The following is a 20938-nucleotide window of genomic DNA, read 5'->3' on the forward strand; positions in this document are numbered from 1 at the left end:
TCTGCACTTTGTTTTTGTTGTATGATGCAGGTTGTATGCCTTTTTGTTGTGTTGTATGGGGCAGTTTGCATACTTTGTGTTGTATTGTGTGATCTGTGTGTTTATATACTTTGTGTTGTATTGTGTGATCTGTGTGTTTATATACTTTGCGTTGTATTGTGTATTTATATACTTTGTATTGTATTGTGTGATCTGTGTAATTATATACTTTGCGTTGTATTGTGTGAACGGTGTGTTTATATATTTTGTGTGATCTGTGTGTTTATTTACTGGTATTTACTGGTGCTGGTTGTGTATTTTATACTTTGTGTTGTATTGTGTGATCTATATCCTTTGTGTTGTATGATGCAGGTTGTATGTCTTTTTGTTGTGTTGTATGGGGCAGTTGATAAACTTTGTGTTGTATTGTGTGATCTATTATTTATATACATTGTGTTGTATATCTTGTGCTTTGTGTTGTATTGTGTCATCTGTATTATTATATACTTTGTGTTGTATTGTGTGATCTGTGTATTTATATACTTTGTGTTGTATTGTGTGATCTGTATATTTATATACTTTGTGTTGTATTGTGTGATCTGTGTATTTATATACCTTGTGTTGTATTGTGTGATCTGTATATTTATATACTTTGTGTTTTATTGTATGATCTGTGTATTTATATACCTTGTGTTGTATTGTGTGATCTGTGTATTTATATACTTTGTGTTGTATTGTGTGATCTGTATATTTATATACTTTGTGTTGTATTGTGTGATCTGTATATTTATATACTTTGTGTTTTATTGTGTGATCTGTGTATTTATATACCTTGTGTTGTATTGTGTGATCTGTGTATTTATATACTTTGTGTTGTATTGTGTGATCTGTATATTTATATACTTTGTGTTGTATTGTGTGATCTGTGTATTTATATAATTTGTGTTTTATTGTATGATCTGTGTATTTATATACCTTGTGTTGTATTGTGTGATGTGTATATTTATATACTTTGCTTTGTGTATTTATATACTTTGTTTCTTAAGGAGCTGTTTGCGTATTATTTTTTTTTTTGTTTTAAGTGACAACTCGTATATATTTATACTTTGTGCTGTAAGGGGCAGTTTGTGTAGTGTGTGTGTGGTGTGTGTGTGAGTCACACTACTGACACTCCATTAGCAGAGAAGGTTTCCAGGCTGTAGACAGGGCAGGGTGTCTGGAGGAGGAGGAGGGGGAGGGGAGGATTTGGGGTGGAGGAGGGGGAGGGGATCACACAGTGGCAGTTACTCCGGAAGAGGCTGGCGGGACATTCAAATCCGGAGAGGAGGAGAGGAGGAGAGGAGCCCCAGGGATGGAGATGATGGGGAGCAGCGCCGCATGTGAGTCCGGGGATGGGGGTGACACTGGGAGGGGGAGGGGAGCACAGCGCTCAGTGTTCTATATTTAGAACGGATCGGAAGTGATTGTGTTGTGACAGGTGAAAGGATACATTGTTTCCGATCTTCTGATTATAGTGCAGGGGGGGATTGTGCAGTTCTGGATGGAAGTGTAATAATAATAATAATAATAATAATAATAATAATAATTATACTACTACTAATAAAAAATATAAATAAAATAAATCAGCATGACAACTGTGTGATTAGCCTCTGATGGAAGCTGACATTACCCAGCCTGTGACACATATATATATATATATATATATATATATATATATATATATATAAAAATGACACCAGCAAACAGATAAATACTGACCCCCCCCCCCCCCCCCCCATATCAATTGCAGCCTCGCTGTGTCCAGTATATGCAGCCACTTGTGCCCGTCAATTGCAGCCACTGTGCCCAACTGCCCCCCCCCCGCCCATGGATCACAACCCCCCATGCGGACGGCGTCCTGAAAGGGGCCAGGCGCATGGATGGAGGGAGGGCAGTGCCCGTGCATGGGCCGCCACTGGACTCTTATCTGTCTCTTCCCTGTCATTTTCTGTACAGCAGTGCTCAGACTGGGAGATTGGGGAAAAGCCAATTTGGCTCTGCTGGGGGGCTAACCTATAGTGGGTAAGGATGAGCTCCGCCGCATTCGCGCAGCCCACGCACAGTGCTCACCAGGAAGTCGACGCTGCGCTAATCACGGGCAGTGAGACATTGTCCCGATGCACGGATGCAAAGATCGGGAAATGTCCCATTGCCTGTGATCAGCACAGCGCCGACTTCCTGGCGGGCTCTGCACATGGGCTGCGCAAACGCTCCGGAGCTCATCCTTAATGGTGGGGGTGTTGCTTGCACCTTGATGTACAGTCAGCATGCTGGGCACAGGGCGGCGACACTGCTGTAATAGGCCAATTCACAACACATGCAGTCCTGTGCATCACAAACGCATGAAAAGTAGGTTATATGGTTTTCAATGGCATAGTTCTTGCAGTTCCAGTGCGATTCGGTTTCAGAAAAAAAAAAAGTAGAACATGCTGCATTTTTCCTGGACTGTACTGTACTGGAACGCTGTAAAACGCACGGTGGAGCACCAAAAACGCACTGGAACACACGTGTCGTTATTTACCCTGGGGTCACGTATGTGCGACGCGGGAACCGGCGAGATTACAACATTTTGCGTCCCTCCCACAGGCAGTTCACACTACACTCTGCGATCCGCTGCGGGTGTCATTAATTGCTCGCCGCCCACCCAGCTGTCAAATGATGGCTGGGCGGCGCGGCTCTCATTCTGGGTGCAAGCGGACATCTTGGTACACCCACCGGAGTTTTGCATTTTACACTTAAATCTAAATGGACTATATATGGTGAAATACAGGATATAGAAATCTGACGGACTGTTTACATGTTGAATTTTAAAAGCTGCGGATCTCACAGGTTTGCTAATCTAACAGAACGCAGCTGCTTTTATAATTCAACATGTAAACAGATTTCTGAATCCTGTATCACTATATGAGCTCCATTTACTGTTAATAATAAGTGTGAAATACAAAACTCCGGTGGGTGTAAAAAGATGTCCGCTTGCCCCCTTCTCAGTGTATCCTTACTGTGGAGGAGTGCGGGGTGGAGCAAGATGGCGGCGACGGAATGTCGCTTCTGTTACACATTCTGACAGGTCACCTAATCTGATGGAACACTGGCATGACTCCCAGAGCCACCATGGGATTTGTAGTTTGACCACAGCTGGGGTGCCTAGATTTCCTACCCTGGTCTATTGAGAATATGTGTTTTCTTTTTTTTTTTTTTTTTCTGCAGTATTTGCGCAGTAGGCTTGCAATTCCAAAAAAAAAAAAAGAGAGAGAGATGTCTTTCCACCCAAATTCTGATGGGTCGCTGAATCTGATGGCGCACTTGCAGCTGTCAGTCTTGCAATGGCTCGTGGGACTTGTAGTTCTACAACAGCTGGAGTGCCGAGATTTTCTACCCCTGTAATAGACCAGCTATAGGGCTGGAACACCTTTTTGGAGTTGGCTCTTGGCGTTTATCTGCTGATGTATGAAGGCAAATATTTCTGATAAGACAACAATGATCTGCTGTAGTCTGTATAGGAAATGTAAAGACAGCTGACAAGAATATGCAGTTCTGTAAGTTACCTACACACACACACACACACACACACACACACACACACACACTATATATATATATATATATATATATATATATATATATATATATATATATATTTATATTACCTATATCGAACCTATGACCTATATCGAACCTATGACCTATATATACATATATTGAGCCTATTGCCTGTATAGAATACAGTAGTGTATTCTATATATGTATCTATGTATTGTGTATATAAAGTAGTGAGTGTATAACAGAGTAAATTTGCCGTCCCCTCAAAATAACTCAACACACAGCCATTCATTTCTAAACCACTGGCAACAAAAGTGAGTACATCCCCTAAGTGAAAATGTCCAAATTGGGCCCAAAGTGTCAATATTTTGTGTGGCCGCCATTATTTTCCAGCACTGCCTTCACCCTCCTGGGCATGGAGGTCACCAGAGCTTCACAGGTTGCCACTGGAGTCCTCTTCCCCTCCTCCATGATGACATCACAGAGCTGGTGGATGTTGGAGACCTTGCGCTCCTCCACCTTCCATTTGAGGATGTCCCACAGATGATCAATAGGGTTTAGGTCTGGAGACCTGCTTGACCAGTCCATCACCTTTACCCTCAGCTTCTTTAGCAAGGCAGTGGTCATCTTGGAGGTGTGTTTGGGGTGGTTATCATGTTGGAATACTGCCCTGCGGCCCAGTCTCTGAAGGGAGGGGATCATGCTCTGCTTCAGTATAATCACAGTACTTGTTGGCATTCATGGTTCCCTCAATGATCTGTAGCCCCCCAGTGCCGGCAGCACTCATGCAGCCCCAGACCATGACACTCCCACCACCATGCTTCACTGTAGACAAGACACACTTGTCTTTGTCCTCCTCACCTGGTTGCCCCCACACACGCTTCACACCATCTGACACCAAATACGTTTATCTTGGTCTCATCAGACCACAGGACATGGTTCCAGTAATCCATGTCCTTAGTCGGCTTGTCCTCAGCAAACTGTTTGTGGGCTTTCTTGTGCATCATCTTTAGAAGAGGCTTCCTTCTGGGACAACAGCCATGCAGACCAATTTGATGCAGTGTGTGGCGTATGGTCTGAGCACTGACAGGCTGACCGCCACACACACACACACACACACACACACACACACACACACACACAACCTCTACACAGCAATGCTGGCAGCACTCAGACGTCTATTTCCCAAAGACAACCTCTGGATATAACGCTGAGCACGTGATCTCAACTTCTTTGGACCACCATGGCGAGGTCTGTTCTGAGTAGAACCTGTCCTTTTAAACTGCTGTATGATCTTGGCCACCGTGCTGCAGCTCAGTTTCAGGGTCTTGGTAATCTTCTTATAGCCTAGGCCAGGGATCTGCAATTAGCGGACCGCCAACTGCTGCAAAACTACAAGTCCCATCATGCCTCTGCCTCTGGGTGTCATGTTTGTGGCTGTCAGAGTCTTGCTATGCCTCATGGGAATTGTAGTTCTGCAACAGCTGGAGGTCCGCTAATTGCATATGCCTGGCCTAGGCCATCTTTATGTAGAGCAACAATTCTTTTTTTTTTTTTTTCAGATCCTCAGGGAGTTCTTTGCCATGAGGTGCCATGTTGACTCTCCAGTGACCAGTATGAGAGAGTGAGAGAGATAACACCAAATTTAACACACCTGCTCCCGATTCACACCTGAGACCTTGTAATACTAACGAGTCACATGACACCAGGGAGGGAAAATGGCTAATTGGGCCCAATTTGGACATTTTCACTTGGGGTGTACTGACTTTTGTTGCCAGCGGTTTAGACATTAATGTCTGTGTGTTGAGTTATTTTGAGGGGACGGCAAATTTACACTGTTATACAAGCTGTACACTCACTACTTTACATTGTAGACAAGTGTCATTTCTTCAGTGTTGTCACATGAAAAGAGAGAAGAAAAGATTTACAAAAATATTTGGGGGGGGGGGGGGGTGTACTCATTTTGTGAGATACTGTATATACCTTATATCTATCTATCTTGTATAGAGCATATAACCTATATACAAACACATACATATTACCTCCTATAGAACCTATACACACACACACACAGTTACATAGTAGGTGAGGTTGAAAAACGACACAAGTCTATCAAGTCCATCCTATGTGTGTGATTATATGTCAGTGTTATAATATACACACATATACCGTATATTGCCTATACAGAATCTATGAGGCTTTAGGGTAAACTGACCCTTATCTGAAAATGTATAAAGATGGAGGAGACATTAAAAATGGTAAATGTGATCTTGAATTTCAGATGAGCGCCTGACGGCGGATGAGATGGATGAGCAGCGCAGACAGAATGTCGCCTACCAATACCTGTGCCACCTGGAGGAGGCCAAACGGTGAGGACTGAATGCACAACTTTGCTAGGTGTCAGGGGCTGCCAGGGTCCTAGCTACCATGAGCACCGGGGACCCTCGGGCCCCGGCAACAAGAATAGAGTGGGTGGAAGTGCTCTGACACGTCCCCTCCACCGATGCACCTAAGGTGGGGGGGGGGGGGGGGGGGGGAGGGGGAGCTCAGCCTTAGAAATGCCCACAAATCGGGCTTCGATTGAAAAGGAGAAGAGGAGCTGGAAAGCCGGGAATAAAAGGAAAAGAAGGGGTGTTATTTACATTTCAGTAGTGGCTCATATGGGTGGTCAGTGGGAAGAATTACCCTTTTACACTGGGGGGGGCAGTGGGAAGAATTACCCCTTTTACATGGGGGGGCGGGCAGTGGGAAGAATTACCCTTTTACACTGGGGGGGGGGGGGGTGCAGTGGGAAGAATTACCCTTTTACACTGGGGGGGGGGGGGTGCAGTGGGAAGAATTACCCTTTTACACTGGGGGGGGGGGGTGCAGTGGGAAGAATTACCCTTTTACACTGGGGGGGGGGGTGCAGTGGGAAGAATTACCCTTTTACACTGGGGGGGGGGTGCAGTGGGAAGAATTACCCTTTTACACTGGGGGGGGTGCAGTGGGAAGAATTACCCTTTTACACTGGGGGGGGGTGCAGTGGGAAGAATTACCCTTTTACACTGGGGGGGGGTGCAGTGGGAAGAATTACCCTTTTACACTGGGGGGGGGGGGGGTGCAGTGGGAAGAATTACCCTTTTACACTGGGGGGGGGGTGCAGTGGGAAGAATTACCCTTTTACACTGGGGGGGGTGCAGTGGGAAGAATTACCCTTTTACACTGGGGGGGGGGTGCAGTGGGAAGAATTACCCTTTTACACTGGGGGGGGGGTGCAGTGGGAAGAATTACCCTTTTACACTGGGGTGGGGGGTGCAGTGGGAAGAATTACCCTTTTACACTGGGGGGGGCAGTGGGAAGAATTCCCTTTTACACTGGGGGGGGGCAGTGGAAGAATTACCCTTTTACACTGGGGGGGACAGTGGGAAGAATTACCCTTTTACACTGGGGGGGGCAGTGGGAAGAATTACCCTTTTACACTGGGGGGGGGCTGTGGGAAGAATTACCCCTTTACACTGGGGGGGGGGGGCAGTGGGAAGAATTACCCCTTTACACTGGGGGGGGGGGGCAGTGGGAAGAATTACTCTTTGTACACTGGGGTGGTGGGGCATTGGAAGAATTACCCTTTTAGACTGGGGGCATTGGGAAGAATTACCCTTTACCCTGGGGGGGTGGGGCAGTGGGAAGAATGCACCCTTTACACTGAAGGGGGCAGTGGGAAGAATTCCCCATTTTACACTGAAGGGGAGGGGGGCAGTGGGAAGAATTCCCTTTTTACACTGAAGGGGAGGGGGGCAGTGGGAAGAATTCCCCTTTTTACACTGGAGGGGAGGGAGCTCAGTGGGAAGAATTCCCCTTTTTACACTGGAGGGGAGGGAGCTCAGTGGGAAGAATTCCCCTTTTTACACTGGGGGGGAGGGAGCTCAGTGGAAAGAATTCCCCTTTTTACACTGGGGGGGGGAGGGAGCTCAGTGGAAAGAATTCCCCTTTTTACACTGGGGGTGGGGGCGCCCAGTGGAAAGAATTCCCCTTTTTACACGGGGGTGGGGGCGCCCAGTGGAAAGAATACCCTTTTACACGGTGTAGTCTGGTATGGGCTGGAGGGTCACCAAGGGAGTCCGGGGTGCCCATGCGGTCCAGAGCGGGAATGAGGGTCATATTAAAGTCCCCCAACCACACTGCCGGCACTGAGGGGTAGTGTGCCATAAATGCAAGGCCCTCCTTAAGTACAACTGAGTTATAGGGAGGGGGGACATAGCAGGCTATTATCAAAATAGGGGATCCATTAATGGTGGCATGCAGGAATACATATCTGCCCTGCCGGTCCGTCTCGAGCAGCACTAGATCAAACGGCACCCTTTTAGCAATTAGGACCGAAACCCCCCTGGAGTATGAGGTGTGGGTAGCATGGTACGCCCAACCTATCCACGGCTTCTTAAGAGAGGACTGGAGATGGCCAGTAACATGGGTCTCAACAAGCGCGATAATGTCAGCACGCTGAGACTTAGGAATGTCAGGGCGGCAGTGCGTTTTATCTTGTTCCGCATGCCTCTGACATTCCACATAAGGAACTTTAAGGAGCTCATGGTGGGTGCAGGGCGTAAACAATAAACCATAGACGGGCCAGAATCAGCAGGGCAGTCATGGCCAATTTAGTGCGCACAGAACACAATAGCAACCACTTCCAAAAATGCTGGTATGACTTTAACACAGTACCTTTAGTAGAAACAAACGTTAGCAAACATAGTGGTACAAAAAAATAAAAACCACAACATCCCACCCCCCACCCAGTCCAGTGCCACCCCAACACGGCTTGGACATCATACCCCAAAACTGGGTACCAACAGGGGACATCCAACGCTTAGAACCCATTGGAGGCAAGGAACTTATTTGCAGAGGAGCATAGATACCCAAGGTAACAAAAGAAAAACAAAGGGGGATAAAAAAAAATTTGATAAATGGGGGAGGGAGAAGTACACAAAAATCCTAAAAATCCTAGGGGGGCGACTTCTTCTCTGGAAGGTGCATGGGGAGCAGGGGCCACAAAGGTGTGATACCATCATGGCCGAGCAGGGGGGAGCTCCGCCCGCCATAGGGATGATGAATAAAGTACAGTAGAATAGTCCTTGATGTCGTATAATCTTCGTCTCCAGTGCTCTCCCGACAATGGAGGTAGGGATCTCAGATCAGCGGAACACCGAGAGAGAATAGGCATGCTGTGAGATCCAGTACGAGATGAAAAGAAAGTCTTCCCGGGATAGTCCCCTGGCCCTGCAACGGGCGTCGATTAATAGTGTGCGATGCGAGCCTTCATCATCAAAGTAGCCAGGAGGAGATATCGTGGGGACCCACGGGAGCAAGAAAAGAAAGGGAAAGCATCCACAGTGCATATGTAGGGTGAGATGTTCAGTCTCGGCGTTTTTTCTCCTGGTCAATCCAGGTGGATGCCGAGGCAGGGTCTTCAAAAAAGTGGGTTCGGCCCTCGGATTCCACGCGAAGCTTCGCAGGATACAGCATTGCATATTTAAGGTGTAGGACCGAAGGCGTCGCTTAACATCCTGGAACCTGGATCGCTGCCGTGCACCTCGCTGGAAAAGTCTGGGAATACCGCCACATGAGTATTGGTATGGGGGATATTGCCCCTCTCTCTAGTCAGGCGGAGAATTTTGTCACGGTCTCTGAAGTTAAGAAATTTCGCAATCAGAGTACGCGGTGGGGCCCCCTGGGGAGGGGGACGGGCCAGAATTCGATGAGCTCTCTCCACAGCGAACATCACCGAAAATGCCTCTCTTCCGAAGGTGGAGGTCAGAAGACTTTCAAGGAAACCCGCCGGATCATTGCCCTCAGCTGTCTCAGGGAGGCCGATGAAGCGGAGATTACATCTTTCGGAGACGGTTTTCCATGTCGTCCTGTTTCGCGCAAAGCTGTTGCAGCTGACGGCGTACCTCGTCAGTGGTGTGCTGCAGGGGGTGTATGATGTCTTCAGCTCTACTGATGCGGGTCTCCGTCTCCGCCACACGATCCCGGAGGGTAGAGAGGTCTTGCCGGATGAGAGACACATCAATTTTGACCTCCTCAATTTTGGAGGTGAGCGTGCTCTGACAGAGGGCTATAGCGTCCAGGACTTGGGTGGTGGCCGACGTGGAGTGGTCTGCGTCAGAGGGAGCACTAGCTCCATCTTTGGCTCGGTGATCCTCCTCATGGCGGCGGTATCTGGCAGCTTGTCAGCGGTCTCGTTAGACTTTTTCGGTGGGGACATGGTGCAGGATGGTCCGGGGTGTTCAAAATGGCCGCTATATATTAGGCCAGCTTCTCAATCTCCCCTCTCGTAACAATCGCCAAGTGCTGCAGGCGTGGTTTGCGGATGGGGGGCTTGGTGCCTGCAAGGGTCAGTGGCTGCTGCAGAGGAGAAGCGGGCACAGAAAGGGGAGGTGGGCGCAGAGTACTCTGCAAGGGCCTGCGGTGGGTGTAGCAATATGGCCACTTCTCCAGGGCCCAGGCCGGCCCCGCAGGCTATCTAACCAGCTATTGCAGGATAGAGGGGCACTTCACAGATGGCAAGGGGCGGTTTGGCAGCCACAGGGAGGCGGATGGAGGGATAAAAACAGTTAGAGAGGGCTGTAAAGGCTGCGCGGGTGGAGCAAGATGGCCGCCGGCTCGGGGACCAGGCCGGCGCCGCGGACTATCCGACCGGCTGCTACCGGCGTGACAGGCACCACACCCGCGGCCGAGAGCGATCCGGTAGCCGTGGGTGTTGCGGGGCAGATTCGGAGAGGCTCGGAGGGCCGCGGAGGGCAGAGAAAGCCGCCGCCGGGTGGAGCAAGATGGCCGCCGACTAGGCCGAAGCCGCGGTCTGTCCTACAGGCTGCCCCCGGGAATATCCAGCTTACCGGAGCGGCGCCGCGCGGCCTCCAAAACGGGCAGATGGCTCCAGGGGAAGGAGCAAGAGGTAAGGCAGGGTCCTCCAGGTAGTATGTAGAAGAAGGATGGTGCAGGATGGTTAGAACAGGAGTATGGACGAGCGGAGCACTCACTGCAGGCGTCCTACTCCATTGCACTCCAGGCCACGCCCCAGAATACCCCTTTTACGCTGGGGGGGTGGCCCTTTTACACTGGGGGGCCAGTGGGAAGGATGCTCTCCTTGCAGATAGCTATAGGGGGCATTGGTGTCAGTGGCTACCAATCTGTGTGTCCATTTATTGCTCAAAGAACCCCTCACAACCTCTGGAGGAACCCTGGTTGAGAACGACTGCTCGAGTTGATAGTTTGAATAGAGTGGGGAAGGGCTAGAACCCGCTGGGGGAGAATAACCCTCTTATTTGTCCTGGTGACCATGGTCACAAGGACAGAAAGTTATTGGCACCTCCAGAACCTTGAGCTGTCTTCAGAACAGGCATAGATTGTAAACTTCCAAATGGGGGCACCTGATCCAATGACCGCTGTCTAAGAAGGGATTTGCCCTCACTTCAGAGAGATTTCCTTCCTGCTTCTTGTATCCATAGGACAGGAATCAAAGAAAAAAATATCCCAACACAGCAAAACGCCCTATTCTTTCCAAATGTAAATAAAATAACATATTTTTTTAGCCGTGTGCCTCTTGCTTTGCAGATGGATGGAATCTTGTCTAAATGAGGATCTGCCACCGCCTACCGAACTGGAGGAGAGCCTACGCAACGGTGTCACTCTGCCAAGCTAGGGAACTTCTTCGCTCCAGAGCTTGTGCCGCTGAAGAAAATTTATGACATCGACCAGCTACGATATAAAGTAATGGGGGGGGGGGGAGAATGGGTGTGGATTTAAAATGAAGGAACACCAAATCAAACTTGAGATATCTAGCAAGGGTCCCTCAAGGGTCAAAACTTGAGGGCATTTTAGTGATTATCAGGAGCCGCACTTGAGGTTCCAACCACTACTCTATATCAGGGGGTCTCCAAACTTTGTAAACAAGGGGCCAGTTTACTGTCCTCCAGACTTTAGGGGGGGGCAGAATGTGGACAGTGTGAGTAGATAATGCCTTAGGCTTAGTGGTCAGTGGGAGTACAAAAAAAAAAAAAACATGGCACCCCTGTGGTTATGTGGAGGAGGAATAGTTCCAAATCATTGTGTCAGTAGGAGGAATAATACCCTGTTGTTGATGTCGGAGGTTTTGGAGACAACTGGTCTAGTGCTGGAGGTCTCCAAACTTTCTACACAAAGGGCCAGTTTACTGTCCTTCAGACTTAAGGGGGGGGCAGGACGGTGGCCATTGTGAGTAGAAAAGGTCCCTATAGATAATGTTTTATGGTCATGTTTTACAGGCGGCTGGTCTACATTTTCGGCACACGGATAATATCAACCACTGGAGACAAGCCATGAGCCATATTGGTCTTCCTACGGTATGTTGGTTCATTCAACTTAGTATTGATTTGATATACGGGATCTATTATGTATCGAAAGTGAGCTGCAATTGACTCTTTCTTTGAGACTCCATTGGGGAGGTCTTGCAATCCTCTAACCTCTATAACCAAAAAAATAAAAAAAAGTATTAGCCCTGAGAGTCGATTGTAAAGACTGTTTCCAGTGAGCGGAGATGGGCACTTGGGTGCTATTAGCAATTTTGCCCAGAAAAGGTTTCTTCTGTGCCCCTCTCTGATTTTGTTTTCATTTTGTTACTGGGGCTTAACTTCTTGGCTAATCCCTGTCCAACTGCTATTCTGGTGTCCAATGAGACTTCCTCGGTGATGAGTAAAAGTGCTGTGATTGGACAAGGGCATGCCGGTAGGTGCGGCTTAGACTTGAAGTCAGGCCCTGTTTTAAGTGAAACTAAATCTGTGGGGGAGCACAAAAAGTCCTTTTGACTAATGAAGTTAATAGCGGCATCTCGTGATGTCTTTTCTTTGGCCGATCTATGGGAAGAATCTGAACCCTCCCTCATCCCTTCCACCCATTCAACCCAAAAACCTTTTTAGGCCCTTTGGGTTCCTGTGACCCTCCAGTGCCTGCTTCTTCTATTACTAAGACCAGTGACCCACCACTGCAGTCCAGGCTCCTTTGCTGCCCCTTGTAACATCACCATTCCGCCGCTGGAGTCTCCAGGACCTTTGAGTACACCACCAACGAATTCCATGGGAAGTGCCCATGCACCTGATAAAGGAACCTCTTCCAGTAGATGAGACCAATTACCCACTAGTGTAGTCCAGGCCCCTTTACCGCCTCTGATGATATCATCATCACCACCGCTGGCATCTCAAGGACCTTTGAGGACACCACCAACAAATGCCATGGGAAGTGCCCATACACCTGATGTAGGAACCTGTTCCAGTTGATGAGACCAATGATCCACCAGTGTAGTCCAGGCCTCTTCAACACCTCTTGTGATATCACCATGCAACCACTGAAGTCTGGAGAACCCCACTGGACAGACTTCATGGAAAGTACCCTTGCATCTGGCCAAGAACTTCTTCCAGTAGATTAGACCAATGAACCACCACAGCATTCCAAGCCACTTTGCAGCCCCTTGTGACATTACCATGCCACCCCTGGAGTCTCTAGAGACCCCACCAACAGACTTCATGGGAAGCGCCCATGCACCTGACGAACCACTACCGCAGAACAGAGAAGACGAGGATGGAAATGTGTCGCATGACCATGGATTCAGGTGAGTTTTTGGGCAATTTAGATATATATTTGGGGGTTATGGTTTATGAAGGGGAGGAGGGGTATTCCTGGGCAGATTTTAACTTTAAAAATTGAGAGGTTCTCTTTAAACCTTCTAGCTGTACTTCTTACATTTTACAAAAAAAAAATAGTTTTTCTACTTTTTCGGTTGCAGCTTTTCCAGCCTGAAACAACTGATATTTACGACAAGAAAAACATGCCGCGCGTTGTGTATTGCATTCACGCACTCAGGTGAGCTCCAATAAGACCATCTACAATACATTCATGTCAATTAGGAGAAAAAAAAATTTAAATTGGAGCTGCTGATCTGTAGGTTGTGAGATCTCGCTCCATACTGGACACAATAAGGCAATAATTTGTGATGGCTGAAGTCTTCGCCGTCATGAATATTTGCAATGGTATATCTGATATATTTATTTCTGTGAGCTCCATCTGATGGCCATAAGGCAGTATTTTATTTAATTTATTTTTAGATCTTTCAGGCAAATACCTCATCATTGCTGCTAGATGGAGCTAATGATAATAGGAAAAAAAACATATTGGCCACAATAAGGCAATAATTTGTGATGGCTGTCATAAATAATTGCTTTATTTTATCTGTTTTATGTTTTATTTCCTATGAGCGTTAGCTCCAGCTAGTGGCCATAAGGCAGTATTTTATTTTGTTAGATATTTCAGGAAAATACCTTATCATGGCTGCTATGTTTTTTTTTTCTTATGAGTGTTAGCTCCATCTAGTGGCCATAAGGTAGTAGTAGTTTTTATTATTAATAAATATATATACATTTCCTGAAATATCTTTAAAAAATAAACAAAGCTATATATATTAATATAATTTTTTTTTTTTTTTTTAAAAAGATATTTCAGGAAAATATCTCTATTATTATTATTATACACGATTATATAGCGCCAACAGTTTACGCAGTGCTTTACAATGTATATCTGCTAGGTTTAGAGGACAATAATAGGAAATTACCATGCTGGACACAATAAGGCAATCATTTGTGATGGCTGTGTAAATACAATTATTGTTACTTTTTTTTTTTTTTTGGAAGATTGGACTTTTTTATTTATTTATTTTGATTAATTTTTTTTGAATTTTAAGGAAGAATATAAAAAAATGTTTTTTTTTTTTTTTTTTTTTCTGCTTTGTCCCCCATCAAAGAAACCCCCCCCCAGCAACAGTGATCTGACAACACTGCCTTCTGCTGCGCTGGGTTTCCAAGCAGCCTTGTAAGCCCTGACCAGTGCTTCCCTACTGGACTACAGAACCTCTTCCTTTGTTATGGGAGATGAGGAGAGGGGGAAGATGGTCTGTAGTCCAGCAGGTAAGCACTGGTCAGGACCTTGTCAGCTTACTAAAGGGACACAGGAGCTCACTGGATTTTTGGCAGACCAACAGTTTATTCTTTATGTACTTTTTATTCATGGGCAAGTGTGCATGTAATTCAAGAATGCAAGACCGGAGTTCCACTTTTAAGCTGTACGTTGGTTTCTCTTTGCAGTCTTTACTTATTCAAGCTGGGGCTGGCTCCCCAGATCCAGGACTTGTACGGCAAAGTGAATTTTACAGGTAAGTTTTTTCCACCATCCCTGCTGGGTTTATTTTATAGCAGGGTCGATCTCACTGTTGGGGTATCCAAGGCATAGGAGACATCAAGGGGCTGACTTGGCCCACCATGCCCAACCCCCCCCCCCAAAAAAAAAAAATCATTTGTGGGTGGAGTAAAAGATTTTCATTTAAATGACCTTTGAAAATTCTGATTCTTGTACTGTAACCTGCAGACGAGGAGATCAACAACATGAAGTGTGAGCTGGACAAGTATGGGTTACAGATGCCGGCATTCAGTAAAATTGGAGGAATCCTGGCCAATGAGCTGTCTGTGGATGAAGCAGCAGGTAAGATCCTCGGCTGCAGGTGAATATTTGTATTAAATAAGTGTGTTTGAGTCCTGTTGAGTGTGAGCTCCCTTTTTTTTTTTTTTATAAACTATTTTTATGATTTGATTTATAAAATATATTATTTTTTTTTTTTCTACACTTGACCCTTAAAAAAAAAAAATTACATAAAAAAGTGTGTGTATATAGAGATTATAACATTTTTATTTTTGAGTCCTGTGGAGCTTGTCCTGTACGATCTCCCTATTTTTTTTTTTTTTTTTTTTTTTTTCATTTTTACTAGGATTTCAATTAGTAAAAAAATGATATACAAATATACTTTTATTTTTTTGTACTTGACTTTCTTAACATTTAGTTTTTTTCTTTTTCTTTTTTTTTTTTTTTTTCATACTATGATTTAATTTAATAAAACCAAAAAAGTGTGTGTGTGTGTGTGTGTGTGTGTGTGTGTGTGTGTATATATATATATATATATATATATATATATATATATATATATATATATATATATATATATATATATATATATATATATATATATATATATATATAAATATGCATACATTTTATTTATTTTCCCCTCTACTTGACTCTTTTTGTGACCAAAGGCCATTGCTACCGAGATACCCAGGTGAAATTTATAACCATCCGCATGTAACAAAGCTCTGACTACATTTCATAATTATTATACATTTATTTTTTTACATTATTATTATTATTATTATGTATAATTTATGACCTATAAGATTTTGTTTGGTGCACCATTTTAATAATGAGTTTTTAATAGTGTAACTGTATCTGACCGTTACAATGTTAAATTCTGTAGATAGGACTGCAGCCTGAAGGTGGCAGTGTTCAGCTGCGAGCTTCTTTTAAACACTTTTTAAAAAAAATGTTTTTATCATTGAAGCTTCCAAGCTGCATGTGATCGCTATGTCAGAGCTGACCTAGTGATCCTATGATTGGGAACCATTTTGATTGGTTCCTAATAGTCAGTGGGGATTTTTGATGCTCACTTGACAGCCAGGATTGGGAGCCAGCAACCACAGAAAGTGTCAGCTGCTGGATCTCAAAAAGGAAAACGTAAAATAACGTATCTTCTTCATGGTCTTCATGTTGGGTAGGCTAAATAAAACCGATTGCAGGTGGGAATTTGTTTAAACAGATGGTTCTGTCCTGGGTGGAGATACGGTCGGGTTTATTCTGCCACCCTGTCTATTTTTGGGTGGAGGTCTATTTTTAACTCTAGATTCCTTTTAATACCAATCCTCTGCTTTTCATATCTGAAAGGTAAAATCTTTAATGTGAAGGTGCTGTGCCTTTTTTTTTCTCAGTCCATGCAGCTGTCATCGCTATCAATGAAGCCGTGGACCGAGGCGTGGTGCAGGACACCATGGTCACTCTGAGGAACCCCAACGCCATGCTGGTGAACCTGCAGGAGAAGCTGGCGGCTGTGTACCAGGAGCTTCTCTACCAAGCCAAGTCAACCAAAATGGCAAACGCCCGCAACAAGGCAAGAACCCAACCTTCACCTAATTGGGCTGTCTAATTTTCTCCATAATGTCATAAAGTCTCCTCCATAGCCCTCTCAATAGTTGAGTAAATTCAGCCAAAACGCTTTTGTGGTCTTTGATGAAGAGATGAAATCTTTCAGGTATTTTTAATTTTTATAGCTCAGGGAGATTATTCCTCTCCAATCACTTCCATCCTGGTGACTACACAGGAAGCTAGAGGGAGTATAACCAAAGAGGATACAGACAGCAGTGAGGACCCCAATCCCCAAAATGGGACTAGGGGAAAAATGGTCTAGCCATTCTTCACCCAATCTCAGTTGGGTTGATGCTCACCTTTTAAAAAGATAAGCAAGGCTCTTCTGCAAGATTTAAGGCTTTCAGACTATCGTAACCACTTACCATAAATAAGACCCCCTTTTTTTTTATTTTTTTTATTGATCTTTAGCTCTGCATAGTTGTTGCGTAGCTTGAGGGCCCTCTGTCAAGGGATTATGGATCTTGGAGACATTTTTCCAAGAGCACGGAGGGCTAGTGTACCTACAATTCCAAGAGCACGGAGGGCTAGTGTACCTACAATTCCAAGAGCACGGAGGGCTAGTGTACCTACAATTCCAAGAGCACGGAGGGCTAGTGTACCTACAATTCCAAGAGCACGGAGGGCTAGTGTACCTACAATTCCAAGAGCACGGAGGGCTAGTGTACCTACAATTCCAAGAGCACGGAGGGCTAGTGTACCTACAATTCCAAGAGCACGGAGGGCTAGTGTACCTACAATTCCAAGAGCACGGAGGGCTAGTGTACCTACAAATTCCAAGAGCACGAGGGCTAGTGTACCTACAATTCCAAGAGCACGGAGGGCTAGTGTACCTACAATTCCAAGAGCACGGAGGGCTAGTGTACCTACAATTCCAAGAGCACGGAGGGCTAGTGTACCTACAATTCCAAGAGCACGGAGGGCTAGTGTACCTACAATTCCAAGAGCACGGAGGGCTAGTGTCCTACAATTCCAAAGAGCACGGAGGGCTAGTGTACCTACAATTCCAAGAGCACGGAGGGCTAGTGTACCTACAATTCCAAGAGCACGGAGGGCTAGTGTACCTACAATTCCAAGAGCACGGAGGGCTAGTGTACCTACAATTCCAAGAGCACGGAGGGCTAGTGTACCTACAATTCCAAGAGCACGGAGGGCTAGTGTACCTACAATTCCAAGAGCACGGAGGGCTAGTGTACCTACAATTCCAAGAGACGGAGGGCTAGTGTACCTACAATTCCAAGAGCACGGAGGGCTTAGTGTACCTACAATTCCAAGAGCACGGAGGGCTAGTGTACCTACAATTCCAAGAGCACGGAGGGCTAGTGTACCTACAATTCCAAGAGCACGGAGGGCTAGTGTACCTGCAATTCCAAGAGCACGGAGGGCTAGTGTACCTGCAATTCCAAGAGCACGGAGGGCTAGTGTACCTGCAATTCCAAGAGCACGGAGGGCTAGTGTACCTGCAATTCCAAGAGCACGGAGGGCTAGTGTACCTGCAATTCCAAGAGCACGGAGGGCTAGTGTACCTGCAATTCCAAGAGCACGGGAGGGCTAGTGTACCTGCAATTCCAAGAGCACGGAGGGCTAGTGTACCTACAATTCCAAGAGCACAGATATCTCTTAATAAACATAAGGGCATACTGGGCTTAGACTTACTATATAGATTTCAGAAGAAGGCCAGTAGGGTAACCTGACCAGAATCTGTTCTCCAAAGCTGCAGACAACCATATCAGTTGGGTCACTAGGGCATCATTAGTCTAATTCCTCCTTACCACATCTTGTACATCTGAGCCACTTCTAAGGGTTGGTGTTGGCACATATACAGGATGTACGTTCTACTGACCCTGCATAGAGTGGTGTGTCCTGATTCTGCGGGGGGGGGGGGGGTTTGGAAATCTCTGGGGTAAATTGGTGGGAAGTCTCATTTTGGAGAGTTGCAGAGTTTACCAGACAGCATTTGTGGTTATTTAAATAGTACTTTTTAAATAGATGGGAAAAGTATCTCCTACTTTTCCTGCACATGTTCACTGTGTATGACCCAACTTTTAGCCGTTTTAATTTTTCACCATCTGCTTCTTGTAGGCCCATCAGAACTCGTCAGACAGCCAGGATGTGTATGATCATTGTCTGACACAAGCCGAAATACAGGGCAACATCAACAAAGTCAATGGTAATGTACAATGTGTTATGGAGGTTTAAACTCCATGTTAAATGTTGTGGAAGATTTGTACCAAGATGTGACCACTGGATTCCCGCACTCACTTCTGTGTCTATCACTCTCTCTTTATGGGTCTTCTCACACATTGTGCTCTTTGTGGCTCTGTGTGTGGCTTGCTCTCTCTCTCTCTCTCTGGCTGGCTTGCTCTCTCTCTGGCTGGCTTGCTCTCTCTCTCTGGCTGGCTTGCTCTCTCTCTCTGGCTGGCTTTCTCTCTCTCTCTGGCTGGCTTTCTCTCTCTCTCTGGCTGGCTTGCTCTCTCTCTCTGGCTGGCTTGCTCTCTCTCTCTGGCTGGCTTGCTCTCTCTCTCTGGCTGGCTTGCTCTCTCTCTCTGGCTGGCTTGCTCTCTCTCTCTGGCTGGCTGGCTCTCTCTCTCTGGCTGGCTTGCGCTCTCTCTCTGGCTGGCTTGCGCTCTCTCTCTGGCTGGCTTGCGCTCTCTCTCTGGCTGGCTTGCGCTCTCTCTCTGGCTGGCTTGCGCTCTCTCTCTGGCTGGCTCTCTTTCTTTCTCTCTCTCTCTCGCTCGCTGGCTGGCTTGCTCTCTGTAGCTTGCTCGTTCGCGCCCTGTAGTTAGCGCCCTGTAGCTCACCTCCTCTGCTGCTTTTGCTCTCTGTGGGTCAATCTCTTCCCTCCTCTTCCCTCCTCTTGTCTTCTCTTCCCTTGTGTGTAACATGTACCTGCACCATCTCTTGCTCCTCCTTTTCTTTCTCTCTGTATCTTGCACACGCCTTTCATTTTCGTCTTTCTTGCCCCCTTGTATTACATGTAAGGTAAGTCTATCTCTGGTCCTCTTGCAGTACACGCAGCGTTGGAGTATGTAGACGAAGCTCTGGAGAGGAATGATTCTAAGAGCTTGTACGCGGCGCTGCAGGACTCCGCCCTCTTGCTGCGCAGGATCCAGCGGGAGAACGCAGACTGGTATCTGGAGCAGCTTGCCAATGACCGGGAGCAGAAAGCTTTGGTGAGTCCCCAACCTAACTTTAAGTCATTAGAAGATGAATAATTTTAATAGTCTGTATTTCCATATTATTTATTTATTTTTACCTGAAGTCAGTGGCTCCAAATGGAAAGATGACTTGGGTTTGGCTTAGATATTTTTCATCTATTCGAGGGTAAAACTTCTAAAAAAGAGGAGGATCCTTACTTTTCTAAAGGATAGTGGATAGCCCCTTTTTAAGCCTATGTTTCATTTTGCAGGAACTGGGCTACGTGGACCTCCTGGAGAAGGAGGAGCTACAAGCTGGAATTGATGCTGCCAATCAAATTTCAATCAGAGAGCATGCCAGTAAGTTGTGGAATTAACTTGGCCCTTTGGGGGCCGGGCTTGTGACTCAAGCTTTGAGACTGGCTCCACCCTTGAAGAGCGGGGGCTCGCCTTTTCTTCTCAAAGAGGATGTGACTTGTTCAGATCCTTAGGAATAATGCTTGATGTGTTTATCTGAAACGCGTTGTCCACGTTCCAAACCAAAAAAAAAAAGTATTTTCCATTTTTATCTTTTTCAGTGGAGCAGGCTGTCTCCCGTATTAATGGAGCTATTCGCAATGAAAACGTGGTGCAGACGATGAAGGAACTGTCCAACCCAGATGCTCAGCTACCAGATGTCTATCCGACTGCGGCTGAACTGTACCAGCAGGAGCTCCACTTGCTGCAGTCACAGAGTTCCCCGGGTGAGCAGACTGACTTACTAAACCGTTTTTACCGTTTATCACCAGTAGAGGGGAGTGATCCCAAGGTTATCACACATGTGCTACCTTCAGGCTCACCCATCTCGTCAGGCTAACCCATCTTGAATAATAAAGGAAAAAGCAAGAAAATGTTGGTCAAAATAAAAAAAAAATTACATATATGATCCAATCTGTCAGAAGCATTAAACCACGGTCTTAGTTTTTCTGAGTCCCTGTAATATCGTTTATTACCTGGTGATCCTGCCAGTAAGTATTTTTTTTTTTTTTTTTTTTTTTTCTCCAGCTTCCTTTACCAGAAACAAGCTGTCCAGCATAAAATAGCAGTGGTTTAGCCAAACCATTTACCACTGACAAGGGGTGCTTACAATGATCAGATTTTATTCATTTTATGTGAAA

The 20938-nt window shown here is 45.9% G+C and overlaps 1 protein-coding gene across 1 annotated transcript; it reads left to right on the forward strand.

Annotated features, from left to right (window-relative positions):
• Positions 1 to 1267: 1267 nt before the first annotated feature.
• LOC143942196 (ras GTPase-activating-like protein IQGAP3) lies at positions 1268 to 20637 on the forward strand. The gene is given in 13 exon segments (XM_077463450.1): positions 1268 to 1358; positions 5840 to 5927; positions 11149 to 11219; positions 11222 to 11304; positions 11838 to 11915; positions 13352 to 13428; positions 14703 to 14770; positions 14983 to 15096; positions 16431 to 16609; positions 18727 to 18814; positions 19654 to 19817; positions 20054 to 20141; positions 20360 to 20637. Coding segments are annotated over 13 exon segments (1404 nt in total). The 5' UTR covers positions 1268 to 1330.
• Positions 20638 to 20938: the final 301 nt, after the last annotated feature.

The sequence above is a fragment of the Lithobates pipiens genome, unplaced genomic scaffold (genome assembly GCF_037356315.1).
Source record: "Lithobates pipiens isolate NorthernLeopardFrog02 unplaced genomic scaffold, aLitPip1_a1.2 Scaffold_30, whole genome shotgun sequence".
In the NCBI taxonomy this organism is placed as follows: domain Eukaryota; kingdom Metazoa; phylum Chordata; class Amphibia; order Anura; family Ranidae; genus Lithobates; species Lithobates pipiens.